The sequence below is a fragment of the Ciconia boyciana genome, chromosome 7 (genome assembly GCF_034638445.1).
Source record: "Ciconia boyciana chromosome 7, ASM3463844v1, whole genome shotgun sequence".
Taxonomy (NCBI): Eukaryota; Metazoa; Chordata; class Aves; order Ciconiiformes; family Ciconiidae; genus Ciconia; species Ciconia boyciana.
The window spans coordinates 57,313,432-57,336,317 of NC_132940.1; the positions used below are offsets into that span (position 1 = coordinate 57,313,432).

Consider the following 22,886-nt stretch of genomic DNA (forward strand, 5'->3'; position numbering starts at 1 on the left):
TGCCTGAAAACACTTATATCAGTGTAAAGAACATTATGCATGTTGAGAATTCAGTGCCTCATGTGCAATGCCTATCCGGTAAAATGTGGAGGACTGCTTTTCTTAAACCCCATTACTTTGCAACATTTGAGACCATTAATAAAAGCTATATATGGCATGTAATGAGCAACTTGTGGAAAGTGGTTTGCTAAATAAGAAGAAAAACCCATTTCCAGTTCCAGCTAGAACATTAAACATGGCACAGAAATGTCAAGGCTAAATATAAAAAAGCATTTTCATATTTCTTTATGGACATTTCTTTATGGACTCATTTCAGCAGTGCCTGTATTCTCACCTGCTATTTTAGCAAATTCAACTTGTCACATTTGATCTAATTCTTTTATTCTTGGAAGCAATGAGAAATATATTTAAATAAGACTACTTAAACCTAAGGTGCTTAAAGACTTTGGAAATAACTCTTCATAGAAGGCAGGGCTGAGGGGCTTGTTTGTTAGGGATCGGCAAATAATTGGTTCATCAGCATACAAGCACTAATAACAAATACCAAAAGTGAGTGAAAAGATGTCTTTCATGCCCCTTTCTACATAAATAACTAATCCCATTTTAAGAATTTTCAGGCTTATCTAAATTCTCCTCGGTACAGTCCAGAAATAATATCCTAATAAGAAACAAGGTAGTATAGTTCATAGTTTCTACGTTGATTTCAGTCTGAAGTTTACAGCCAAATTTGGAAACCTGAGTGTCTCCACTCCAAAATCCCCATGGCAGCCTGTGAAGAAGATCATGAACATAAAATCATCTACTCAGAGGTCCCTTTAGCCCAGTATCTTTTTCTGTTGGTAACCACTGGTAGATCATAAGTAAAATATAACAACAGGAATCTTCCTTACTGTCCCTCTATTGTCTCCTGCAAACTGAGGTTTAGGTACAAGCCAGAAATTACTATACTTTTCAAAAATGCATTTCTCTAAGTGTAACTTTCTTTTTCCTCTAGCTAAAGATTGGCTTTTTTCATCCACTGAAAACAGATCTGGGCACTCTTCTGCCTCATTTCACTTATTAAAGTAATTTACACATAAATGACCTCATTTGATTTTGAATTTTATTTTTTTTTTTTCCCAGGCAGCTCTGCAGCTTTTCCTTAAAGCATGCTGCTTTTCATTAGGCACAAGCAACCACAAATATTTTGGTGCTTCAGTGCTTGCCTACATAGAGACTGAAAATCTGATACTTAGCCTATTTCCTGGTTTTCCATGCTGATAATGTTCCAGCTCAGTAGCCACTGTCTGGAAAAAAAAAACCTCTCTGCTCTTTGGCCCTATCACTGTGGACAGTAAAAGACACTTCCAACTTACTTGTAGAGTTTTTTGGGCATATAATATGTTTTTCTGAACAACTTCATAAAAATGGTATATGCTGATTTATACTAGTTGGGGTTATTTCTTTCAGTCTGTAGGCTGCAGCCTCCAGATGGCAGCTAGCCTCTTCCATGCATGCACACGCAGAGCTCGGAGGATGTTAGCAGTGAGTCTGGTTTGTGCTACTCCACTGCCTCTATCTTTGTCGAGCTCTCCTGTTCAGTCCTGTGGACCCCAAATCCATTTGTCCAGTGATAATGAAAGTAACTGGTTGACTGTTGCAGTTTGTTATAAATGTATATTTATTTGGTTAATATCAGCTTTTTATTAACAGCTGGAGGCTGAGGCAGATGTAGTGAAACCATAATATTCCCTTGCAGTAAAGCGGAAAAGAAAGAGTAGAATGATTGAAGACAAAGGTTCTTTGCTCTGGACATGACTCATTAGAAACACTTTCCTCTACTATTGCTGTGTACAAACTTCTTAGAAGAGGATCTGACTGTCTTGCACTCTCTGAGCAGATGGTAGGAATTATGTAACAAGCCTAATGAGTTTGGTGTTTGATTGCGTCAGGGTCTAGTTATAATGAATGTATTGGATACTAACAGCCTTCTGTTTGTCCTGGCCCTCTAGCTACCAGACTAACCAAGACTGTACTGTCCATGCCAAGAACAGGGAAACTCTCCAAAGCCTTCCCTGGTCCTCTGTGGTCATGGAAAAGGCTGCGGTGTAATATGACAATGTCCTTAATCACATAGTTCTACTTTGGTCATCTCTTTTTCCATGTGCTGATGTAGCCCTGCTTAGCTTGTGAGATCTGGTGGGAGTACTGATTCTTGTGCTTAAATTCTCGTTTTGAAACCACTACTGCCTCTTTCCCTAAAAACTGAACTCCCAATTATGGGACTACAGCTGTGACAATATAGGAGTGCACAGCTATGTTTGTATGTTTCTGTAGCTGTTAAGGGAGCTAGATCACAAAGGTGGGTAGTACTGAAAACCTAGCTATTCTAACACACATCAGTTTTTACTGAAGAATGGAGAACCACTGGTAAAATACTGTTCCTGTCCTGCTGACAGACTAGTACCCTGCTGTACCAGTCTGTTCTTAGAACTACTACTACCCCCTCCCTTTTTATCTGCAGCTTCACAACCTGTTCTTGTCTGTAATTACTCTGTCAAAGAGCCCATTCTGCCATTTGCAGCAATAATGGATCCTGTTACTAAATCACGAATTTATTAGACAAACTGTCATGAAGTGTATTAGCAGAGATTCATTTTCTTTGTGTTCTGCTCCTGTTAAGTCAATGGACTTCGGTGGATGGGAGACCATATCTGAAAATGATAACTGACTCTGAAGCCAGTTTATTTAATTTCCAAAGCCTGGAGGGTATTTGGCCATCTGCTTCCTCTTTAAACTGAGTCTTTTGGAAAACCTGGCCTGACCTCACCAAAAGGATAGTTTGGAGCTTGTGTAAAAATCTAGACACAGGAAGCATGATTTAACTTTAATGATAAATTCAGCATTCACAACCCTTAATCAACATGGAAAACCAAAACAACAGAGCATGGAAAAAGCAAAACCTGACGAAGGCAGTGAAACTTCAGCCAAGATATCACTGAACTCTTCAGCTGTCTGACCCAGGAGATGAATTGTACTCAGGTCTGCTATGACTAAGGGAGCTCTCTGCATTAGTTAGCCTGCACGTGTCAGCAAAATTTGAAATAAAACTTTCCAATACTAACTGATGAGTTGGTGTCCATGGCAGGCTGGAGACGTGTGCACTGTAAACTTGCAGACAAACTTTTGGAACTTCTCCTGCCTGTAGCCTGTTCGTTGTGGTTGGTTGTTTTTGGTTTTTTTTTTCCCCCAAGGGATTCAGCATATTTGGTAAGCTCTAGTTAGATGTTGCTTTACGAATCCTGCTATTGGTGTTACAAGAAGAGCTGCTGGCTATGGACTAGGACTTCAGCGTAGCCCCTGATTGTCTAAACCATGGATATTTTTGGTCCCTGGACAAGAGGCATAGGTGGGCTAGAACTGAGGAGTGGGAGACTTCCTAGGATCCCCATCGTGTCCAGGAACTTGGCCTGCAGTTGTGATTGCTTGCTGCTTTTACATCAGTCATACCAACATGCAACTTCAGCTGTGAGAGCTCTCAGAATTCAGCACTCACACCTCATTTGTCAATCACACCCTTTACACTGCAAAGCAAAATTAAATTTTCTCTGCTGCCATATCCCGTTCTCCCCCGTGCATATTCCTCCCCCAAATACTTAGCTGTTTTGTTTCCACAGCTGAATTCTGGCCCCATCTTCACTGCAACAGCTAGCCAGGCTGCATTGGCAGCTGGGAAGTCTATCTAATAGGAGCAACTATGAATGCTGCTTTGTGTCCTGGGACTTGGGGAATTGGCACACATAAGAGTGAACGATGGTTCCATTACCATGCCTTGTACTACCCTGATGCAGCTTGTGCGCCATCTCTCCTACTTTTCTTTCTCTTCCACGTTCATTCTGTACTTCTGTCCTGTTACCCAGGTTCTTCCTGTCCCTTTGCCCTTGGGCCACAAGAGAAGAGAAAAAGTTGAGTAAGAAGCTGGGGTGGAAAATAAGGAAAGTGCCCAGGAAGAGGAGGAAAGGGATACTGTCATTCTGAGTGGCAAACCAGGCAGAAAGTCAAGCTGACTGTAATATTTTCCTCTTAAGTCTTGCCTTTTTCCAGGCAGTCCAGCCTTCTGCTCCTCCAACTCCTGATGTGGTCTGCCTCATTTGTGCTCCAAGAGTTTGACGCACCTCTGTGTGTGATGCTGAATGCAAATGATTTAACAGCTTGCTGATAATTTACCTCTGATCGTACATCAAGATCTTTAATCAGAATGCCCTTCCCCAAGCAGCAGTGGGTCCATACCTTTGACAAAAGGAGTTTGGGTTGGATGCAAGGCAGATTGCTTACCTGCAGAGGTAAAGAGCAGAAAGGAGGTGGACCTTTTGGAGGAAATTGATGGAGCTGAATCAGAGTGGCAGCATGTGTTGCATTTGTGGGTGCTATCTGGGAGGGGAGCTCACGTCTGCATCAGGAGATGGTAGACAAAATCTGATTGAGTTTTCTCTGCAGGCAAAACTCTGGGGCTAGCTGTGACAGAGCAGCCAGGGGTCTGACTGAGCAGCAGTGACCCATGGGAGACTGCCAGTGGGATGGCCTGGCTCCCCTAAGGCAGGGTCAGGAGTAAGCCTCATGTTAGTTCAGCCAGAGGATAGCCCTGAACCTCCAGCCAGCTGAACCTCCAGCTCTTGTGGCTGCTGCTTGCAACGGCCACTGCCACCAGCTGCTCTTCCCCTGGCCTGGCACCAGCATTTGGAGCTGCCAGAAGGTGTTGGAGGTGGCTGGGTTGCTTGAAGAGTGCTGAAGAGTGGCATCTAATGGCGCCTGGAGGAGCTGCAAGTCAGCGAGACAGGGACCTGTGCATTGCATGACAGCTGCCAGGCATGGCCATGCTCCGGATATCTATTTTTCAGTGTATCTTTGTTTCTCCTGCTGATTGCACTAAACTGAAGTTATTGCTCGCTTCTCCCATGGGGCTCTTCAGCTCAGCTCGTGCCTCACGTTGCTCTGGCTTTTCGTCAAGCTCCTTTGCTCCTGGCAGTCCTTGGGCCCCTTTACCTTGCTGCACAGACGCTGCTGAATAGAGCTAGATGTGCCTCAGGTAGCCGTAATGTAACCCTCTCAGCTTTGTGCTGTGTTCACGTAGCTCACTCTGTTCAGTACTTCGTTTCTGTCTTCCTCTTCCTGCCCTCACTTTCCATGTAAAATGTCTTTCCCCCCCCCCTTCTTTTCCTGGAGGACTATTTTTTTTCTTTTGGCCTTCCGTGGAGCTGCTGGAGCTTGTGCTGTCCCTGTCTGCCTTACTTATGATGGATTGTAAAATTTTCTGTTCAGCAATTAGACTCTTTTCACAAGTGATGCTCAGGAGTGTGGGGGTTATGCACAGCCCCAGCAAGTGCAAGGATTGTATACAGAGAGTCCTTGGGGCCAAATTCCATGCACATAGTCCTTATGGCTGTGGAACGGATTGAAGACTGTCCCTGTTGGCTTTCAGTTTGTGCTCTCTGTCCTTCCAAGACATTGAATAGCCAGTTAAAGTATTTCAAGGACTGGAAGAAATCTAGTGGCAAGTCCCTAGAAAGCAAGGTTGATGGCCCAGAAAAAAAGGGTTGCAGCTTGTCAATTCACATTCTGCAGAAATTTGCATACTGCAGCAAATCTTGGTTTAGTGTCAGGAAAAAAAATGGCATTAACATTTAGATGTATGGAACTGCGCTCTCATCCAGAGGAGAGAGTTTTCCAGACACCCTTGGTATATAAGGAGCTTCCCTTATATCCCTTAACATCCACTCTTGTTACCTTGCTAGATATATGGATATGGATTGTTTTCCCTTGTAACTCAACTACTGCTCAAGGTTCAGATATGGCCAGGAACAACCCATTCCTAACATATTTATGTTATTACTTGTCACCCAGCACTTCAGGGATTCCTGCTCTTTCCTTGTCATAGTACTTAATTTCTGATCACAAAACTCCCTCAAACTTTACCCTAATGTCACGGTATGGCAGGAACTGGGGGTTTCCTTGTTTATTTCCCTGTCTGAAATACAGCTGTATTCAAGATCCTTCTGAGCGTTCTTCTGTTTTAGTTGCAGCAGGAAGTGCTACCTTCACCTTGGAGAATGAGATGGAGCCCAAGAGCTGTTAAGGGTGCCAGGCCTAGTCAGAGGCAAGGAGCTCCTGGCTCTTAGTTGAATGCTCAGTCTGAGGCTGCTCCTAATTGTCCTTCTAGGTTTGTTGCCAGTGGTGAAGGGAAGAAGTCAGTATTCAGTCTGCTTACATTCATTCTTTGGATGGCTTTTTATAGACGATCCTGTGACAAAAATACACACCCACATACATACAGTGCGTCATCAGCCTGCCTCATCTAGCTTGGGGAAACGAGGCCAGAGGAAGAAGAGCACATGTATGAATGTGGATGCAAGAGAAAGAGAAGATAAAAGGGACACGAAGAGACCCTGGTCAGCAGGAGCATTAGAAGTGCCATGTGAAACTTGTAGTTTAAACAGATCTTGAGCATAATGGCAAGTAAACTGTCTGGTGTTGAAGGAGGGGATCGAGGGGAATCTTTATCTCATCCTCCAGGGGCAAATATTGCTGCTTTAAACCAAAATATTCCAGGTTACTACGTCTCCCCCGTTTAGACCATCTTCACATATCTGAAACATGTGAATGGGAAAGCGTGGTGCCCAGGAACCATGTGAATGCATACAAGATACCATCTATGAAATACCTTGGCATGCATTGAACTCTGCAAGAAGAGACAGAGCAGACAAGCTTACTATTTCATTTTCCTGGCTGTTACTGTTTGTGTCCAGAAGATGTCACTAAGAATCTGTAACAAACCATCCTAACTGGGTACCTGCTGGTTGGAGTGCCTGGTCTCTAGAGTGCAGCGAACAGTCTGGGGAAAGTCTGACTAAATTTGCATGACAGCAATTTCTATGACCTCTGACTGCAGATAGTGCAGCTAGAGTGCCCCGAGATCAAGCTGCCATGCATCAGCATTTGGCTCTATCCCAAGGCCAATGTGGAGGTCAACGTGGAGGCCGTGGCTCTGCTCAGCATTTGAAATCCAATTCAGTGCAGTGTGAATGATAGTATTCCTTTTTTGTGTTTTAGCTGAAAGCCTTTTGAAACTCTGTAGGCCTGTTTTCTCCCTAGCAGGGTGAGTTTAGTGGATGATCTAACATAACTGAGTCATTTTCAGATGTAATTAAAGCAGTAATCAACCTTCAGAAAGGAAAATAGGGGCTAAAGGTAATGTCCTGACAAAGCCACCATGTCACCAAATGTCAAGAAGGAAAAGGGTTTCCTTGTTCAAAATTCCTATTTTCTAGAGCTCTCACTTTTACTTTATGCAAACATTGTGTTCCTCAGCATCTCAGCTCTCCGTGGCTGGACAGCACAGAGGGACCTTAAATAATCCAACTGAGCCTGGGAGGGTTGGGCGGAGGCAGGATCAGGACTAGCAAGGGACTGACCACTCTACACAGAAATAGCTAGGAATTACTGGAGCACCTCTTTGCAATGACCACCAAAACAGGAGCAGGAGCAACTGGTTTGTGGCATCAGCTGTGGTTATCAGCAGGGAAAGGCAATGGTCTATGGGAGCAGCCTGGAAACAGTGTTCATTTATGGGAATTTAGAGGGTACTTTTGAGGAATGAGAACTCATATTTTTTCCCCAAGTCTCTGTTTCCTCCCATACTCTTAATGGGATAATTTATTGTATATTTTCCTTCAGGAAGGTAATTTTCTGTCTCCCTCTCACAGCTTCCCCTTCACTAAGGGGAAACCCAGAGCATGGCTATTCCTTGGACAAGAATCTTCTGAGGGTGATGAATGACTAGGAAAACTATGTGTGCTGCAGGACTAGGCTCAGTATAGGGTTTGTAGAGAATTCCTCAGCCTAGTACAAAAAACAGGCTTACATAGAGATTGCAGAGGAAGGAGAAAGACTTAGGGAAATGCATGTCCTTAATGCCCTAAGCAGCACTAAGCAATAAGGTACCTGTAACAAAAGCTTTGTTTCATCATGTTCCTTTATGTGCTACTGCCTTTTTAGTCTGCTCTTGGCTCTGAGTCCAAGTTGGTGAGAAAAATCCTGCTAACTTATGTGTGGTTTGAGTGACACCCAGATTTATTAGCAGAACCAAGTTAGGATTAGTCCTGCAAGTAAACAGGGTTTATGCTGTGTACTACAACATCTCCTAGAGCTGAGCATTGTGTTAGGAGAACTGTAGAGGCTGCTGGGTTATAAGGGGCTCAGCTCCATGCTTCCTGTAGCTCTACCAGAGTTTGACTACTGCTGTTTGGATCAGGGAGTCCCTCAGATAGGGACTCTTCTTGACCTTGCTGCTTATGACCTTCCTGTCCTATTTAATGGAAGTTTGATGCAAATAAACAAGACAAGCAAAACTTACTGATTAAATACTCCATGCACTTTGAGCAGTTTTTTTGTTAATAAAAGACCTAAGACTGGATTGGTCCTAGGCCTGTGTCACGGGTTATACATGTGTATTCAAAGCTTGTATGCTCTATTACTTCATTTCCTTTAATGTCTAGAAGGAATCAGAGAGTGCTGTACCTATACATAGGGAAATGTTGTAATATTATCACAAGAAATTACTTGGAAATGGAAAATAAAGAACCAAAGAAAGCGCTTAATCAGAATTATGCAAGAGGTTCGTGAAAAGGCTGAGAATAAAAAACAGAGGCTAGAATCTCAGCTGGAGTAAACTGAGGTAATGAAACTACAGAGAGTTATAATATCAAATGGGAAGCTGATCACATCTGTACTGGATCTGGGTGCTTTTCAATGAGCGATATGCCAGTGTTTCCCATTTGAGTATTGACCAGTCTGTCCAAAGGCATAAAATCACCCTCTAATCTTTACAACCTCTCTTTTGCAGGAGGCAGAGGGAAGGATGGGGCACCCATTATAACCTTTCCAGAATTTGCAGGATTCAGTGACATACCTGATGAAGATTTTCTGAATGTGGTCACATATCTAACCAGCATTCCCAGGTAAGGCTAAGCACAAATGTCTGTCGATTTCCTAGAGAGCTTTGCTTCCTCAGTGGCTTGCTGCTTTTAGTGATGCTACCAGGATGTACTAATGACTCTGCATCTGTCCAGTCAGCATGAAACTTTCCTATGTACAGGAGGCCCTAGGAACCACTTATATCATTTGCATGGGAAAGAAAGCTTCACACAGGACAGGTTTTCTGTTCAGGGCTTGAACTGGGTGCGAGGGGGTGTGGATCTGAAGAGCAGCAGTGAAGATAGCAGATCAAAAGGGAGCTAAGGGGCCATTTGTGAAAACTCTCAGGGGCACTGGATGTAACAAGGGAAGGGTTGCATCTGGAAGGAGACAAATGTATATAGATCCTGCTGCTGCTTATTTTCTGAGTGCAACTTTCTGTGTGAGCTTTCTCTTTTCTGAGAAAGCAAGCTAGGTGCCCTGTTGACAGGATTCTGGCAAGCACCATGTGCTTTTTGATGCTTTGTTTATTGGGAGATTGCTCCACAGCTAGGATGTTTTCCTTGCTGTTTGCCGGCGGCTGTGCAAGGATAGTGAAACAAACTCGCTTCCACCGCTCTGAGGAAATGTGCTAAGGCATGGCTGCTGAATTACTTTTTGTTTATCCAAAAAAAGAGCTTAATATTTTTCAGTCCCCTGATCCTGTCTCTGGACCATGGCTGTTTGTGCTAGTTAGAAGCACAGCAGGGATTTATTATTTCCTGTGGTCTTGTGTATAAAGGTGCTTAGAGGATGATGAGGTGAAAACGTGCCTCCTTCAAGTTTGAGTAAGAAGTTTTCCAGCTCTACCTACATGTATTCCCCATACTGACTTGCCAAAGCAAGCTGAGAGAAACCACACACTGTGAACTTAACAGCTTCATTGTTTCACTCTGCTCTGTAGGGCTTTTGTTCTGCCAGGGGAAACTCTGTTTTATGTATTTCTTCACTAGCTTCAGGACTGGGAGGATGACCAGCCTCAGGGTTAATAAAACAGCAATAGTAGCTGAGAAAAACACAAAGCTAGTTTTCCACTTCTTTGTATTTGGTATGATGGTGGGTGATTCCCAGTAATTTTGTCACATGTTGGGGAACTAGCGTGTTACATTGTCAATGTGATAGACAGAAGTGCTTTATGCTTCTTCAGCCTGTGTGAAAGCCGAAAGTACAGATGGGTTCAAAAGAAATTAGCCAAATTCATGAAGGATATGAACACAATGGCTCAGATGCAAACTCTGGCTGAAGAAATCCATATGTTCCTTAATGCTGGGACTTGGGAGAATATACCAAGAGAAAGATTGTCCTTCTCACTTTCCTTCTGCTTTTGCCTCAGTATCCACTACCTACCAACACTGGAGACAGGGCATTGGGCTAGATGGACCTTTGCTTTGATTCAGTTTATCAGTTTTGTGTTTTCTCTTCCCCTGAGGAATCCCAGAGCAATGTGCAAAGAATGATGAATTAAGTTTCAAAACTTTGTAAGTCAATAGAGCTGCAATATGCCTATTTTACAGATGATGAGGAATGTATAAGTAATGTCTTACACTACAGAGAGGCTCACCAAAACTTGTGCTGAATAAGTGACTATTCAGTTTGATTTAAATGACCTGTTCAAGGTCAGTAACAGGCTGGGGCTTGAACCTACATTTTCTGCATACCAGCACATTGGTTTGACTCTTAGGTTCAATCATGATCACACTGCAGGGATGTGGGTTTTCCAGGGATGTGGGTTTGCTAGTCTTTGCTGCAGCGCTTCTGGAAAGATTGACCACATTTCTTGAGTCACTATTTGAAACTTGCCACCCTTCATGTAGATGGTGAGGGACAAAGGTATTAATTTAGAAGAGGAAGAACCTGAGCAGCAAGCTTTGGTTGTGTGATTTATGACATGATTATATGAAGTACTATCTTAATGTGGCATAAGTAGTGGACCTATTTGGGTGCAGCAGAGCCTTGTTAATCTGCAGTTGCCTGGTCCATGCACAGAGAGTGTCTGTCGTACATCTCGGCAAGCAGTAAAGGGACTGCATTTGTTATTTTCATCAGCGCTACTGTACTGCATACTACTGTGTGTGTTACGACAGCAATCCTGTACATGTTATTTCACTGCTAGTAGTTCACCTTTTATTTTGATTCTCAAGGAAGATGTGCAGGTATCAGACAAAGTGACTAAGAGAAGAGAGTTGTCTCTAACTCTTGTGGAGTTACAAAGGGTATGGCCGTGAATTGGGTAAGATTAAGTATACTTTGAAAAGCAGTTCCCCCTCTTTATCATAGAAAATACTTCCTTGTTCATAGCTCAGTGAAACGGAGAAATCGACATCATTTCTCAGGTAAAAGACAGAGAGAATATCTTTTGTAGTGTCTGTTTCTGTGTATCCTGTAGAATAAGCTTCATGCTAGTTGTGGAGATAAGATCTATGATTGCAGATGACATCATTCAGTGAGTTAGTAAATTTCTAAGTCCCTCTGGAATGATTGATCTTCTGTGCCCGTATGACAAAACATTGAAAAGATAAAGATGAACAGCAAAATGTTATTCAGATGCACAGGCGTGCACTCGTCTTTGATATTGCTGAGCAAATTTGCTTTACCAGCTGGGGCATGCCACAGTATTTTGGGGTGGGCTGGAAGTAAACCTTGCAGTTCTGGGCTTTAAAACATGAACTACTCTCCAGGATGGAGTATCAGCCCAGTGAGACTTTTGGAATCTGATTAATTTTCCCTCTGGTTCAACACCTGCTCACAAGAGTGCTCCACCAAAGGGGTCTACATACATACACATCCACAAATATTGAGTAACATGGTGTATGCACATGCATACCTCTGTGTGTGCACACTTACAATAGAAAGGGTCAGAAAGCCCTTTTTTACTTGCTTTTTTCCATGGCTGGAATTCCTGTCTCTTCCAATTGACATGGATTGACTACTTTGATAAACAGGTGCCCTTCTCTCCTTCCAAAAGAGGTTAGGAAATTCGACAACATTTGCCCTCCTCAAATCAGTGTTCGAGGGCTAACCTGAATTCAGAGCTGAGGATGGAACACATTGCATTCAGGGAAAGGGAACCTCTCTGCCAGACGTGTGTAGATCTAGGCAAATATGCCAGAATTTCATTTGGAGGTAAGCTTGATGTTTATCTGCTGTGCAGGATTGTCTTCAAATCCCCCTTTTCAGAGAACTGGAGAAACCCCAATGCATTTCCATAATGAGGGTAGAGATATTAAAGTACTGACACTGAGAAAACATTGATAGAGTGTGTGTGTGTGTTTGTTTTTAAACAAACTCCCTTACTCTGGATACACAGACAAGTGGGGTTTCTCAGCTGTGCATCCACTTGTGCTGATGCTGCCATTTTGGCTAGGCTTCTTCCCGTGGCTGTTTGCCTGCATGCATCCCTTAGCGCCAAATGACATTCAGACCTTGGTATGGCCTTTCCTTTCGGCTTGCTGACTGAAATAAGATCATTTGCTGACACTCCCTCTGTTTCCCTGACTACATTTAGGTCTTAAATCAGCCCTATCTAGTAAAAAAAAAAAAATTATTGAGACATACAAATACCATTGGGTTATCTTAGTGAAGAGAATTGATACCATCCTGAACACCAAGGTGAAAAGCAGGGAATAACATTGTAGAAGCTGAGATCTAACTTTGTGTCAGGGTTACAGGCCCATTTTGAGTTTTCTGTTGTCCAAAGGTATCTCTCTAGTACCTTGTCGTGTTGCGTCCATCAACCTGTAGCAGCCAAGATTTACAAAGGTGTATCTCTGAATGGTTTCTTTGCTGCTTGCCTTTGCATAGTCTGCCAGAGTGATTCTGAGTAGATATTCACCCATATTTTCTTCTGTGCTCTGCTCAGCTGCTTTGCTTTTTAGCAGCATGTGGTTTTCTCATCTTCTCACCCCACTCTTTTCCTCCTTCAGATCGTATAATGTTTAAGTCTGTTCTCCATTTTTTTTTTACCCATTTCATCTCAGACAATGTAATAAGTTCAATGTTGTAAATTATATATACTGCAATAGGTAACTGAATTGTTTGCATAATGGCCTGATTCTCATTTTACCCTGACAAATCTCTCTCAAATTACATGCCTTGGCTTGTTCTTCATACTCTTACGTAGCTAAGATTGTACCTGCACTGTCTGTGTAATAGTGTTCTGGCTGTGCTGTCCCCCTCAGTCCCATGTGCCAGGCATGGCTGGTTGGCAGGTTTTGTCCTTTGCCAGCCAGCTGCAGTTACTACACTTGGTCTTGGAGGGAGAGAGCTGCGAGTAGCGCCCCACCATAGCTAGACTGCACACTTGGTGTTTTGCTCTCCTTTGCTCTTTTCTCATATTTAAATCCAAGTCATTATATAAGTAGCTATTTAATCTTTCATTTCCTCAGTCTGTCTCTTTAACTGGCCTGCAACACTGTGATTTGCGGTGGAAACTGATAAGCAATGTTCCTATTCCCGTATGTTCACTATTCCCAGCTCTTCCAACCCCCATGACTGTTCTTGCCAAGCCTAATTTCATGAGAAAATTCCTTTGCTGCTTCTCTCTTGCATTTTCTTGTCTCTATCTGTATTTCATAAGCTCTTGTTCCTATTATCTATGAATTTAATTTTTCTTGTTGTATCTGATGCCTGGATGCTTTTGTGCTGTTACAAATCCCCATGCAGACAACATCTGAAAAAATGAACTGCTTGATCATGTATGTGTACTTGAAAAAACAGCAAAGGTCTCTTTTTAAGTGACTTCTGATCTACAGGTTTGAGGGACTTTTAAAAATGGGACTTAAGAGTTAGTCTGAGGCACAGAGGCAAGTTTTACTTGGCACAAATACTTTTGTGTTTGTTTAAATCACAGTTGTACTTGTTGCTTTTGGCAGATGCTGTCTTGTCAGTTACTTCCATTGCAGTTTGCTCACCAAGGTGTGATTATAAGGGTCTGATTCGGAATTCTTTTAGGCCTCCAATCCTCCAGGTACACTCCTTTTAGAAAGTCTTTAGTCAGTCTCTCAAACCAGGCAGATGGGCAAAACAAGGCAATTTCTATGTGCAGTCAGCTTGCGTGAATATAGTGCTTATGGATATAGTTACTTGTGGTTTAGCTACATCATAAATTTTGTGAAGAACAGATTTTTCTCATTTTTATTAACCTGATATTAGTTGAATAATATATTTCTTTAGACCAACATCAGCATTTTCTTAACTCCAGCTAACACACCTACTTTGTTGGTAATTTTCTTATAAACCACTGGTTTCAATGGAACTGCATCAGATTTGAACCTGATTCTGTGTGTTCAATTATTGTCTGAGAGATATTCAGCAGCTACAACTTGGTTGCGTGATTCTGAGCGGAAAACATAATTGGATGCTGATTACAATATATATTCTCTGTTTCTTTGGAGTAGAGGCCATATTTTGGTGATCTGTTTGATTCAAATTATGTCCTCTTACATTCCCATCTTCCTGCTGCTTTAACATCGTTCTCAAAAATTAACATAGCTGTCAAAAATATTTAAAGCATATTAAAGAGACAGCCTTTTCCAAGGTAATCTAAACATGTAACTGTTGAAATGAGAATTGCATTGACTTAATTCCCCCTTCATATCTCACTGTATTACTAATAACTTTGTTCTAAACAATAGACCAATTTCAGTAACACACTGTAAGCAACATGGATGTTGAATTGTAACATTGTTCTCTTGGAATAATTAGTCACAACAAGCATTTTTTGTATTTGTTCTGGTTAACCAGATATTTGGATCAAATCCTGTTCCCTGCAAGAGCAAAGAAACCTAAGTGGGACATGCATCTTGTGATTACTCATTTCTCTGGTCATTTGAAGAACCGTGAATAGAAAAGCTAACCTCCACCTGTATGGGGCCAGAGCATGCTTGAGTCTGTGCTTTAACAAGAGGCCAGTGAAGGTGCTGGGATTGTTTTTAGGAGCACTGGATTGTGACAGCTGCTAGTATTATCAGTATCAAATGCTTAAAAACTTTATTCTGGATCAGTCTGAACTGGTGGATAGTACGTGGGAGTTTTCAAGTATTTGTTAATGAGTATGATCCTGTCTTTAACAAACCAATTTTCTGTGGACTGGATGGTCAGCCAGCAGTCAGTGTTGACTGGATGGTCTCCTGTTCCCTAGGCCAGGGAACTCAGTACAACCCCCATCGGTCTGGTTTTTAGAGTGTGTTTCTATTTGACAGCTTCTCAATGGCTTTTTTGCCTTTTGGGGTGGTGATTGTATTAACTGGAGGATTGGGGGCTTGTAGTTTCCAGGTTCATCTGCGGTAAATGGAATAACTGGGGCTGTTGTTGGCACAGGTATTGGCAGACCATTGTGCCCAGGATGGATGCAGCTCTCATGCTGAGGAGTGGGGATTCACACCACCCCAGTCTTTTGCCTGGAGTGAGATGCTGTGCTGGGGGTATTAAATGGGAACAGAGAAGCAAAAAACCACCCTTCCTTTCCTTTCCTTTCCTTTTCCTTGTGAATCCTGAATGCATTTGCACTCTACAATTTCTAGCAGTTGTTTTCTTTTTGTAGTGACTTAAATGTTTCTTGACAGATTACTAAGCAAAAAATATTTTTTTTGACATGTATCACACAAGCAAAGGAGGAAAATGACACATGGCTTTGTGCTTGTTCTGATTTCCCAAACTATCAGCAAGTTTACCCCAACCTTCTCTGAGATGTAACCAGAATTCCTGGCACCTCACCTATAATGCAGCACCATCGGTTGTCAAGGCAGAGAGAAAAAGCCTGACCTCATCCTGTGCGTCCCCATTAGGCAGGACAGGCACCCTGTCCACAGAGATGCTACCTGGTGGTCTGGAGGCTGAGGCTGATTTGCCCAGGCCTTTCACACCTACCAGACTTCCAAAGCAATTTTTGGTCCCAATCAGCAGAAGCAGTTTGATAAAACCAATGCAGATTTTTGGGTAGGTTAGGAAGCCCCCAGGCTGAGACTTTTGTGTTTAGTTCTCACACCCTTTCTGTAACAATCTGCAACACAGACAACTTCTTTGTTGCCCTCCTCTGAACCTTTTTTTCCTAACATCTAGAGCAAACACATAGATACCACACTGGGCAATTTTTCCTTGAAACACGTGTCAGGCTATTGAAGGATATGCATGTATTTGTATAAAAGGAGAAACTGGTGAATTATCTTCCCTGTGCTTGAGAGGCACTGCTGCAAACACATTGTCTGTCTTCTGCATGAAGAGCTGCATGTTGCGCTACTTAAGAGGAAAGGTTGTCTATTATTGAATTTTGTAATTCTCAGAGGAATGCCGTAAAAAATATTGAAGTGGGAAATACAGCGAGTTTTCCTAGTACCAGCATGAACTATTAGGAACACTTGCATGGTATCCCAGATTTGCACAACACTTTGGCTTCCAGGTTGCTGTTCTTGAGCAGAGCTGCAGCAGAAGCTCAGAGTTGGTATTGTTGGTGCTCTTCAGTGGATTATTGACATGAGTTTGCACAAAATGACCCATAAAAATGGTGTTCCTGGGGTGGATCTTGTGTGAACAATGGAAAAGGGATGAAGGAAATGTTTTATACAATTTCTCTTGATCTTAATCTGTAATTAGACATTTGATTGCAGTATGTCCTTTGATTACGACAACGTTTATACTCTCTCTGCCTGCCTCTGGTTTGTCCAGAGATGAGTGAACTGTCCTGCTATAATGAAGTTTCTGGAGACTTTCCTTGGTGTGTGCTTATTAGCTTCCAAGGACTTCTCTCCAACTCTGAGCACTTTTGGAAGGCAGAGAGTAGAGCAGTCCCACTGAAGCCCTGCACACCAAAGTGGGATTTTTGAGAGAGAGAGGATGGAGCATCATATCAGTGCCTCATAGATTCTCCTTGAAAAGTACTGAGAAGGAACAGTAACTGTTATTCTAGCCAATATTTTAAAAGGATACTTTTGAACGACTTGCAACCCTAGAACCAGTTTGTGGTTGGCAAGATACAACTCTTCAATTCCTGCTTTGTCTACCAAAATTCCTGGGGCAAGGTGGTGACAGTAGGGAGATACTGACTCCCTGGAGCTAAGTGCCCCTGTCAGACGTCAGCATACTTGGAGAATGAAGACTGAAGTGCAGTGTCTACTAACCTGAATTACTTTGCAGAGAAAACAAGATCTGAGGTTTTTGCCTTCATACAGTGCAGTGTAATTCATGATCCTGAACTATTCATATCACCTAGATTTCGCAGCAGAGTAGCACAGCAGCTGAGAGATTTAGCAGATAAAATATTCATGTTTTGTGTAAGCTGTTAGCTTTACGCTGGAAAGAGAAAATTTGCCGGCTTTCGTTTTCATGTGAATTTCTGCCAAATATTCATTGTTTCCACTGTACGTTGCATTTTCATAACTTAGAGGGCTTAGAGGGTGATCTGACAGAGGGTGTGTTTTGCTGCAGTACACTTCCTTGGAATGGGAGTATCTCCATGTAATCCAGCATACTTATTTCATCTGTTTTGCAGTCTGGAGGCTGCCAGCATCGGATTCATCATCATCATAGACAGACGACGGGACAAATGGAGCGCAGTCAAGGCATCCCTGACACGGATAGCAGTAAGTGTTTGCTTTTGTTATTTATCTTCTAGAAATTAAAATTATCTGCTGAACCTTCAGCACAGGATACAGTGTTGTGTGCTCATTTTTAGCTCACATTTTCTGGCTGTGGATTCAGATTCTCCCCTGCCCTACCCTGAAGCTCATGAGTGTCAAATAAGAGAGGGAGGAAGCTGCAGTAACAAATTACACAGCCTTGTTTACTGCTGAATTAGGACAAATTCCTTATTTGCTGGGTTGACTGCAATATAAATTCTAGTAATTTGAAGTTGGTTCCCAGAAGAGTATAACAGAGGTACCTTCTGTGTACTGAGGAGTGATGGCGTGGCCTGCTTATGAAAGAAACAGATCCCAAGGGACTTGCGTTTGCGTGGTAGTAAGTGATCTCTGTCAGAAATTCTTAATAGCTTATTATATCTCATTTGCAAAAGTCAGAGCTAAGCACTGATTTTCAGTGCTAATAAAAGCAGCTGGTTTTATACATCTATTACCAGGAACATGTGCTGTGTGAGGAGCAAGCGCATATATGCAGGGGTGTAGGATGGAGGGATGACCAAGGCGACTTTAAGTTCTTTCAAGGAATTTAGACAGAATTGCTTTTCATCCTCAGTTCTTTTTAGATGCTCTCTTCTAGAAATTGTTCTTTTTTATGCTTGATGAGCTCAGAGGAGTGTGTGAGAGATGTAGGCTGGGTGTTGCAGACAGGGCCATGTCTGATGAATGTGTTGAGTGCCTGTGTGTGTGGGGGGAAATGTGTGAGGTTAAAAAGATTAGAAACCCTTTCCAGAGTGAGAAGGTAGGTCAACTTGGGGAGTTCATCTGTGCCACCAGCTTCTTTCACTAAGTCCAACCTGGGTAGCCAGTTTTTGTAGGTAGCCAGTTTTGTCCTCTAGTGGCTGCAGCCGAAAAAGGTGGGAAAACCTCTGGTGTGGTAGTGCAAAGGGGCCTTGGTATGATTCAGATCTGGGGGAGGAAGGCACTAGTGCAGAAACTTTAGAGCTCTGTGCTAAATCCATATCAGAAAGCAATGTATGGCTGGGCAGTAAAATCCATGGGCTGGTCTTTCTGTTGGTTTTGGAGATTGTGACAATGGGCACGTACTGAAGGGACCAGCTGATACTATTAGCAGCTGGACTGAGCAAGGTTCAATAAGTCCTCCCTGCTTTGCCCCCTTTAGGAAACACTTGGCTGAAAATTCCCTTGGCCTTCCTGTAAGGCAGAGTTGTGCCTTCTAATAGTTCTATATTTCTTGCAGGGAGCATTTCCAGGAAACCTGCAGCTGGTGTTTGTCCTGCGACCCTCCCGCTTTATCCAAAGGACAATCGCTGACATTGGCATTAAACTCTATCGAGATGACTTTAAAATGAAGGTACCGGTAAGCATGCATTTTTTTTTTGTCCATGTGTTTTCTTTATCTCCATGTCTGCAGTTCTTAGGTGCCAGCAATTTCTCATAACCCAGTAACTGAAATTTGATTGCAAGTGGCAACTGGGGACTTTGATCTGTGTCTGTATGGTGTTTATAATAGTAATACCAAAGAGTTAATTACCAGGGGATGCTTCACAGTATTTAATGGACATATTCCCATGTGGAAGGTCAGTGTAGCTATAAAACGTGGCTTGGTTTTTAAGTATTGACATCTTAACTCAGTGGAGCTGTTCCCGTGATGTAGGCAGAGGTAGATCTTCTCACTCCAGTGACAAACATAATTATTTAGGACTACAGAGCAGTGAAAGGCTAGGGCTGAATTCTACACTGTTTTATGTATTATCCATGGGACTGCTGACAATCTGACAGTGCCCCTGTTAAGTGCTTGCATAGCACTGCCTATTCTTAAGGCCTTTTGTGATCCCCATGCCCTCAAGATTCAAAGTTTGTTTTTTACTTCTTTTTATAGGCACTTGGCATATGCTGTGGGTTGATGAGAATGTGATTTGAAGCAGGTTATCAATCCTAGAAGAGTTTAAGTTTTAGATTATTCTGTGAGAGCTCTTTTGGGAGTTATTCCTAGCTGCATGTTTGCATGTGGATTCAAAGTGTTTTATAAATAAACTTGAATGATGATTATTAATGGTATTTCATCCTGGAACAGACTGATACTGTGTTCCACAATGACTTTACTGGAGTGATTTCGTATGACTGTTTTGGATTTTGCTTGTAGTTTTATATTGTTTTGCAAAAGACCCATGACTCTTCTCAAACGAATTCTAGCTCTGTCAATATCTAAGTTTGAAGTTCAGGTGATTAAGACACCTTATGCTTCTGCTGAAGTAAGAGACACATCCCATTTATTACAATGCATACAGAAAAGGAACCACGAATATTCATTTGGTTATTGTGGATTAAATTGTAACGTTGACTGTAATTTGGCAAGGGTGGCTTTTTTGTAATTAAAATGCAAAATTGATGTAAAAATGTATGATTACAAAACAAAATCTTTTAATTTTATTTCACCTTGAAAAATGGATGTTCCTGTATTTAATAAGCCACAATCTGTTACCATAGCAACTGTTGTACCAGCAGCTACAGCCTGAGAAGAGACAACTTCATCAAGGACTAGCATTTTCTAGCAATTCAGCATCTTCTATACTTTCAGCAACTTGTTTGATGCCAGTGTTGTATTTCAAATCCAACTTGAACCTATCAAACTTGGAAGAGAAGTTAATTCTAGGCAGGGGTCAAGCACTGCATTAAGTATTAAATAGTAACTTACCTTTCTTGCAGGAAAATCAAGATATGACGTTAGTTTGGGGTGGTCTTAGACATTTAAATTTTGAGCCATCTTGGGTATGACCACAGAGCGATTAGAGAGCAGTCTTACAAAAACTAAGAGCATGATATGCTTGCTGCTAGATCTGCCTGCCTCCTGCCCAGATATCTGTAGAGAGCCTGTCAGATTTATATATATGCTGTCCACATATGCCTGATGTTATTGTAAGTTGCTTAGGATTGTGCTAAGGGTGTCCTAAGTTCCTGGGGTCTGCCATTGCTCTCTGGAGGGGCCTTTCAGCTGTGTTTGCAGCCCATCCTAAAAAGATCATCTGGGCATGCCCCTGTGTAGCCCAGTGTTAGAGTGGGTAGGTTACTGAGACCAACATCTATTTGTCCCCATTGAAAACAGCATCCTACGTGCCAAGCATGAGAACAGGGCCAGAGAGTTCTTGTCCCATGGGAGATATCCTTACTCAAGGAATTAGGTATCAGTACCTATCTTTAATACCAACATCATCCTTTAAATTGTTTGCACGTTGTTTGTTCATGTGCATTTGGCACTATGACAACATTAATGTTATAACTGGGCCATGGATGGGTTGCATTTCCTATCACAACTATAAGCGAGTCAGGGCCAGGACATGAGCATTCAAGAGGGCCTTCAGGAATATGGTGTGCATTTGTTAAGGAAATGTTTGTTAAACAGTTTATCTGAGCTATCAGACTGCAAACATGTTCAGTAAAGTAGATTTGCTGGGTTAAATCAACACTGGATTGAGTAGAAGCCAGAAGATCAAACAGGAGCAGGAAATACAGGCTGAAATAATAAACCAGACACACTAAGGAAATGCAGGATTTATATGACTTATTGTCGTGGTTTAACCCCAGCTGGCAACTAAGCCCCACACAGCCGCTCGCTCACTCTCCCCTGGTGGGATGGGGGAGAGAATCGGAAGGGTAAAAGTGAGAAAACTCATGGGTTGAGATAAAGACAGTTTAACAGTTAAAGCAAAAGCCGTGTACACAAGCAAAGCAAGGAATTCATTCACTGCTTCCCATGGGCAAGCAGGTGTTCAGCCATCCCCAGGAAAGCAGGGCTCCATCATGCCTGATGGTTACTTGGGAAGACAAACACCATCACTCCAAACGTCTCCCCTTCCTTCTTCTTCCCCCAGCTTTATATGCTGAGCATGACGTCATATGGTATGGAATACACCTTTGGTCAGTTGGGGTCAGCCGTGTCCCCTCCCAGCTTCTTGTGCACCCCCAGCCTCCTCGCTGGTGGGGTGGGGTGAGAAGCAGAAAAGGCCTTGACTCTGTGTAAGCACTGCTCAGCAGGAACGAAAACATCCCTGTGTTATCAACACTGTTTCCAGCACAAATCCAAAACATAGCCCCATACTAGCTACTGTGAAGAAAATTAACTCTACCCCAGCCAAAACCAGCACACTTATTGACATAAGAATGTGGTTAATAAAACCTCCTGAGGTAAATCTCTATTGGGATAGTTATTTGATTAAATATCATTACCCAGGAGCAAGATACAGAAATACTGGCGATACACCAGGGTTCATCTGAGAGAAAATCTGGGAATTGAAAAGGAATACCCAGAGATTTACCTAAGGAACCTCTCATCATGGGAAAGGAATTAAAGCATCTTCATAGCATACACAAAAGGCTGAATAATCTGTCCATAGCAGGCACTTCTTTGACCTTTGTAGACTGTGACTTCTTTCAGATGACCTAACTCATCATGAAGCAGCCTCACCACAGCTCTGTGTTCCATGCTGACCTGCTTATGCAGGCCCTCCTCTTTTAAACTGCTACTCTCTTGTATTCTCCAGCTTACTGAACGTGGCTGTCTTCAGTCTGGCAAGAAGTATGGGAGAAGCTAATGCTCTGTAAGATTGGTTTCTCAGATGTTCCTAGATGGTTTCCTTAGATGTTGGATTGTTCCTAGGCTTTCTCCTGCAGAGATGCCTGCAGAGCAAAGACTCATGCCCTGTTGGGAAGCACCATAGCTGACAATATTAATAGCTTTGCTTTGTGGCTCATGCTGAGTGTATCAGGCTAAAACAAATATCTTCCTAAAAGAAAAGTGCATGACAGTTTTCCTCTGTAGTTTCAGTGAAGTTTGGAGTATCAAGAGATGTCCAGCTTGTCAGCAACATCTCTCATGGGGAAGAGCTACAAAGCAGTTAAGGCTTACTTTCTCAAAGGTGATTTGCAATTCAGAAGTAGTGCATAGACTTCACGTTCCAGTCTGACGCTACTCCAAGATGATCTAGTTTTTGAGTTTTCTGGCTTTGATCATAACAAAACAGTGTTTGGTAACACATTCAGGGAATAGCTTTCCCTTTAGCTTTGGCTGAGGTACTCTGTGCTTTCTTTGCCTCAGTTTCTTCACCAAGAAGGTCTCCTGGCCTCTGTATTTAGAAGCAGCGTTCAAGGAGATGAACTGCTGGAAGTGAAAAAGAATTGAGTCAGGGACTACTTGGCAATATTCAACTCATACAGGTCCATGGGACCAGATGCATCTTCCACAATATTCTTGTATCCAGGTTAGGATGTTAAAGTCTGGATGGGTGGACGACTAGATGGACTTAAAAA

General features: G+C 42.4%; 1 protein-coding gene across 1 annotated transcript in view; it reads left to right on the plus strand.

The window, feature by feature from the left end:
• MCF2L2 (MCF.2 cell line derived transforming sequence-like 2) overlaps positions 1 to 22,886 on the plus strand; it is a 164,606-nt gene that overhangs the window by 22,526 nt on the left and 119,194 nt on the right. The window contains exons 3-5 of the mRNA XM_072867200.1: positions 8,879 to 8,993; positions 17,474 to 17,564; positions 18,820 to 18,939. Coding sequence (XP_072723301.1) covers positions 8,879 to 8,993; positions 17,474 to 17,564; positions 18,820 to 18,939 — 326 coding nt within the window. The remainder of the gene's footprint in view (positions 1 to 8,878; positions 8,994 to 17,473; positions 17,565 to 18,819; positions 18,940 to 22,886) is intronic.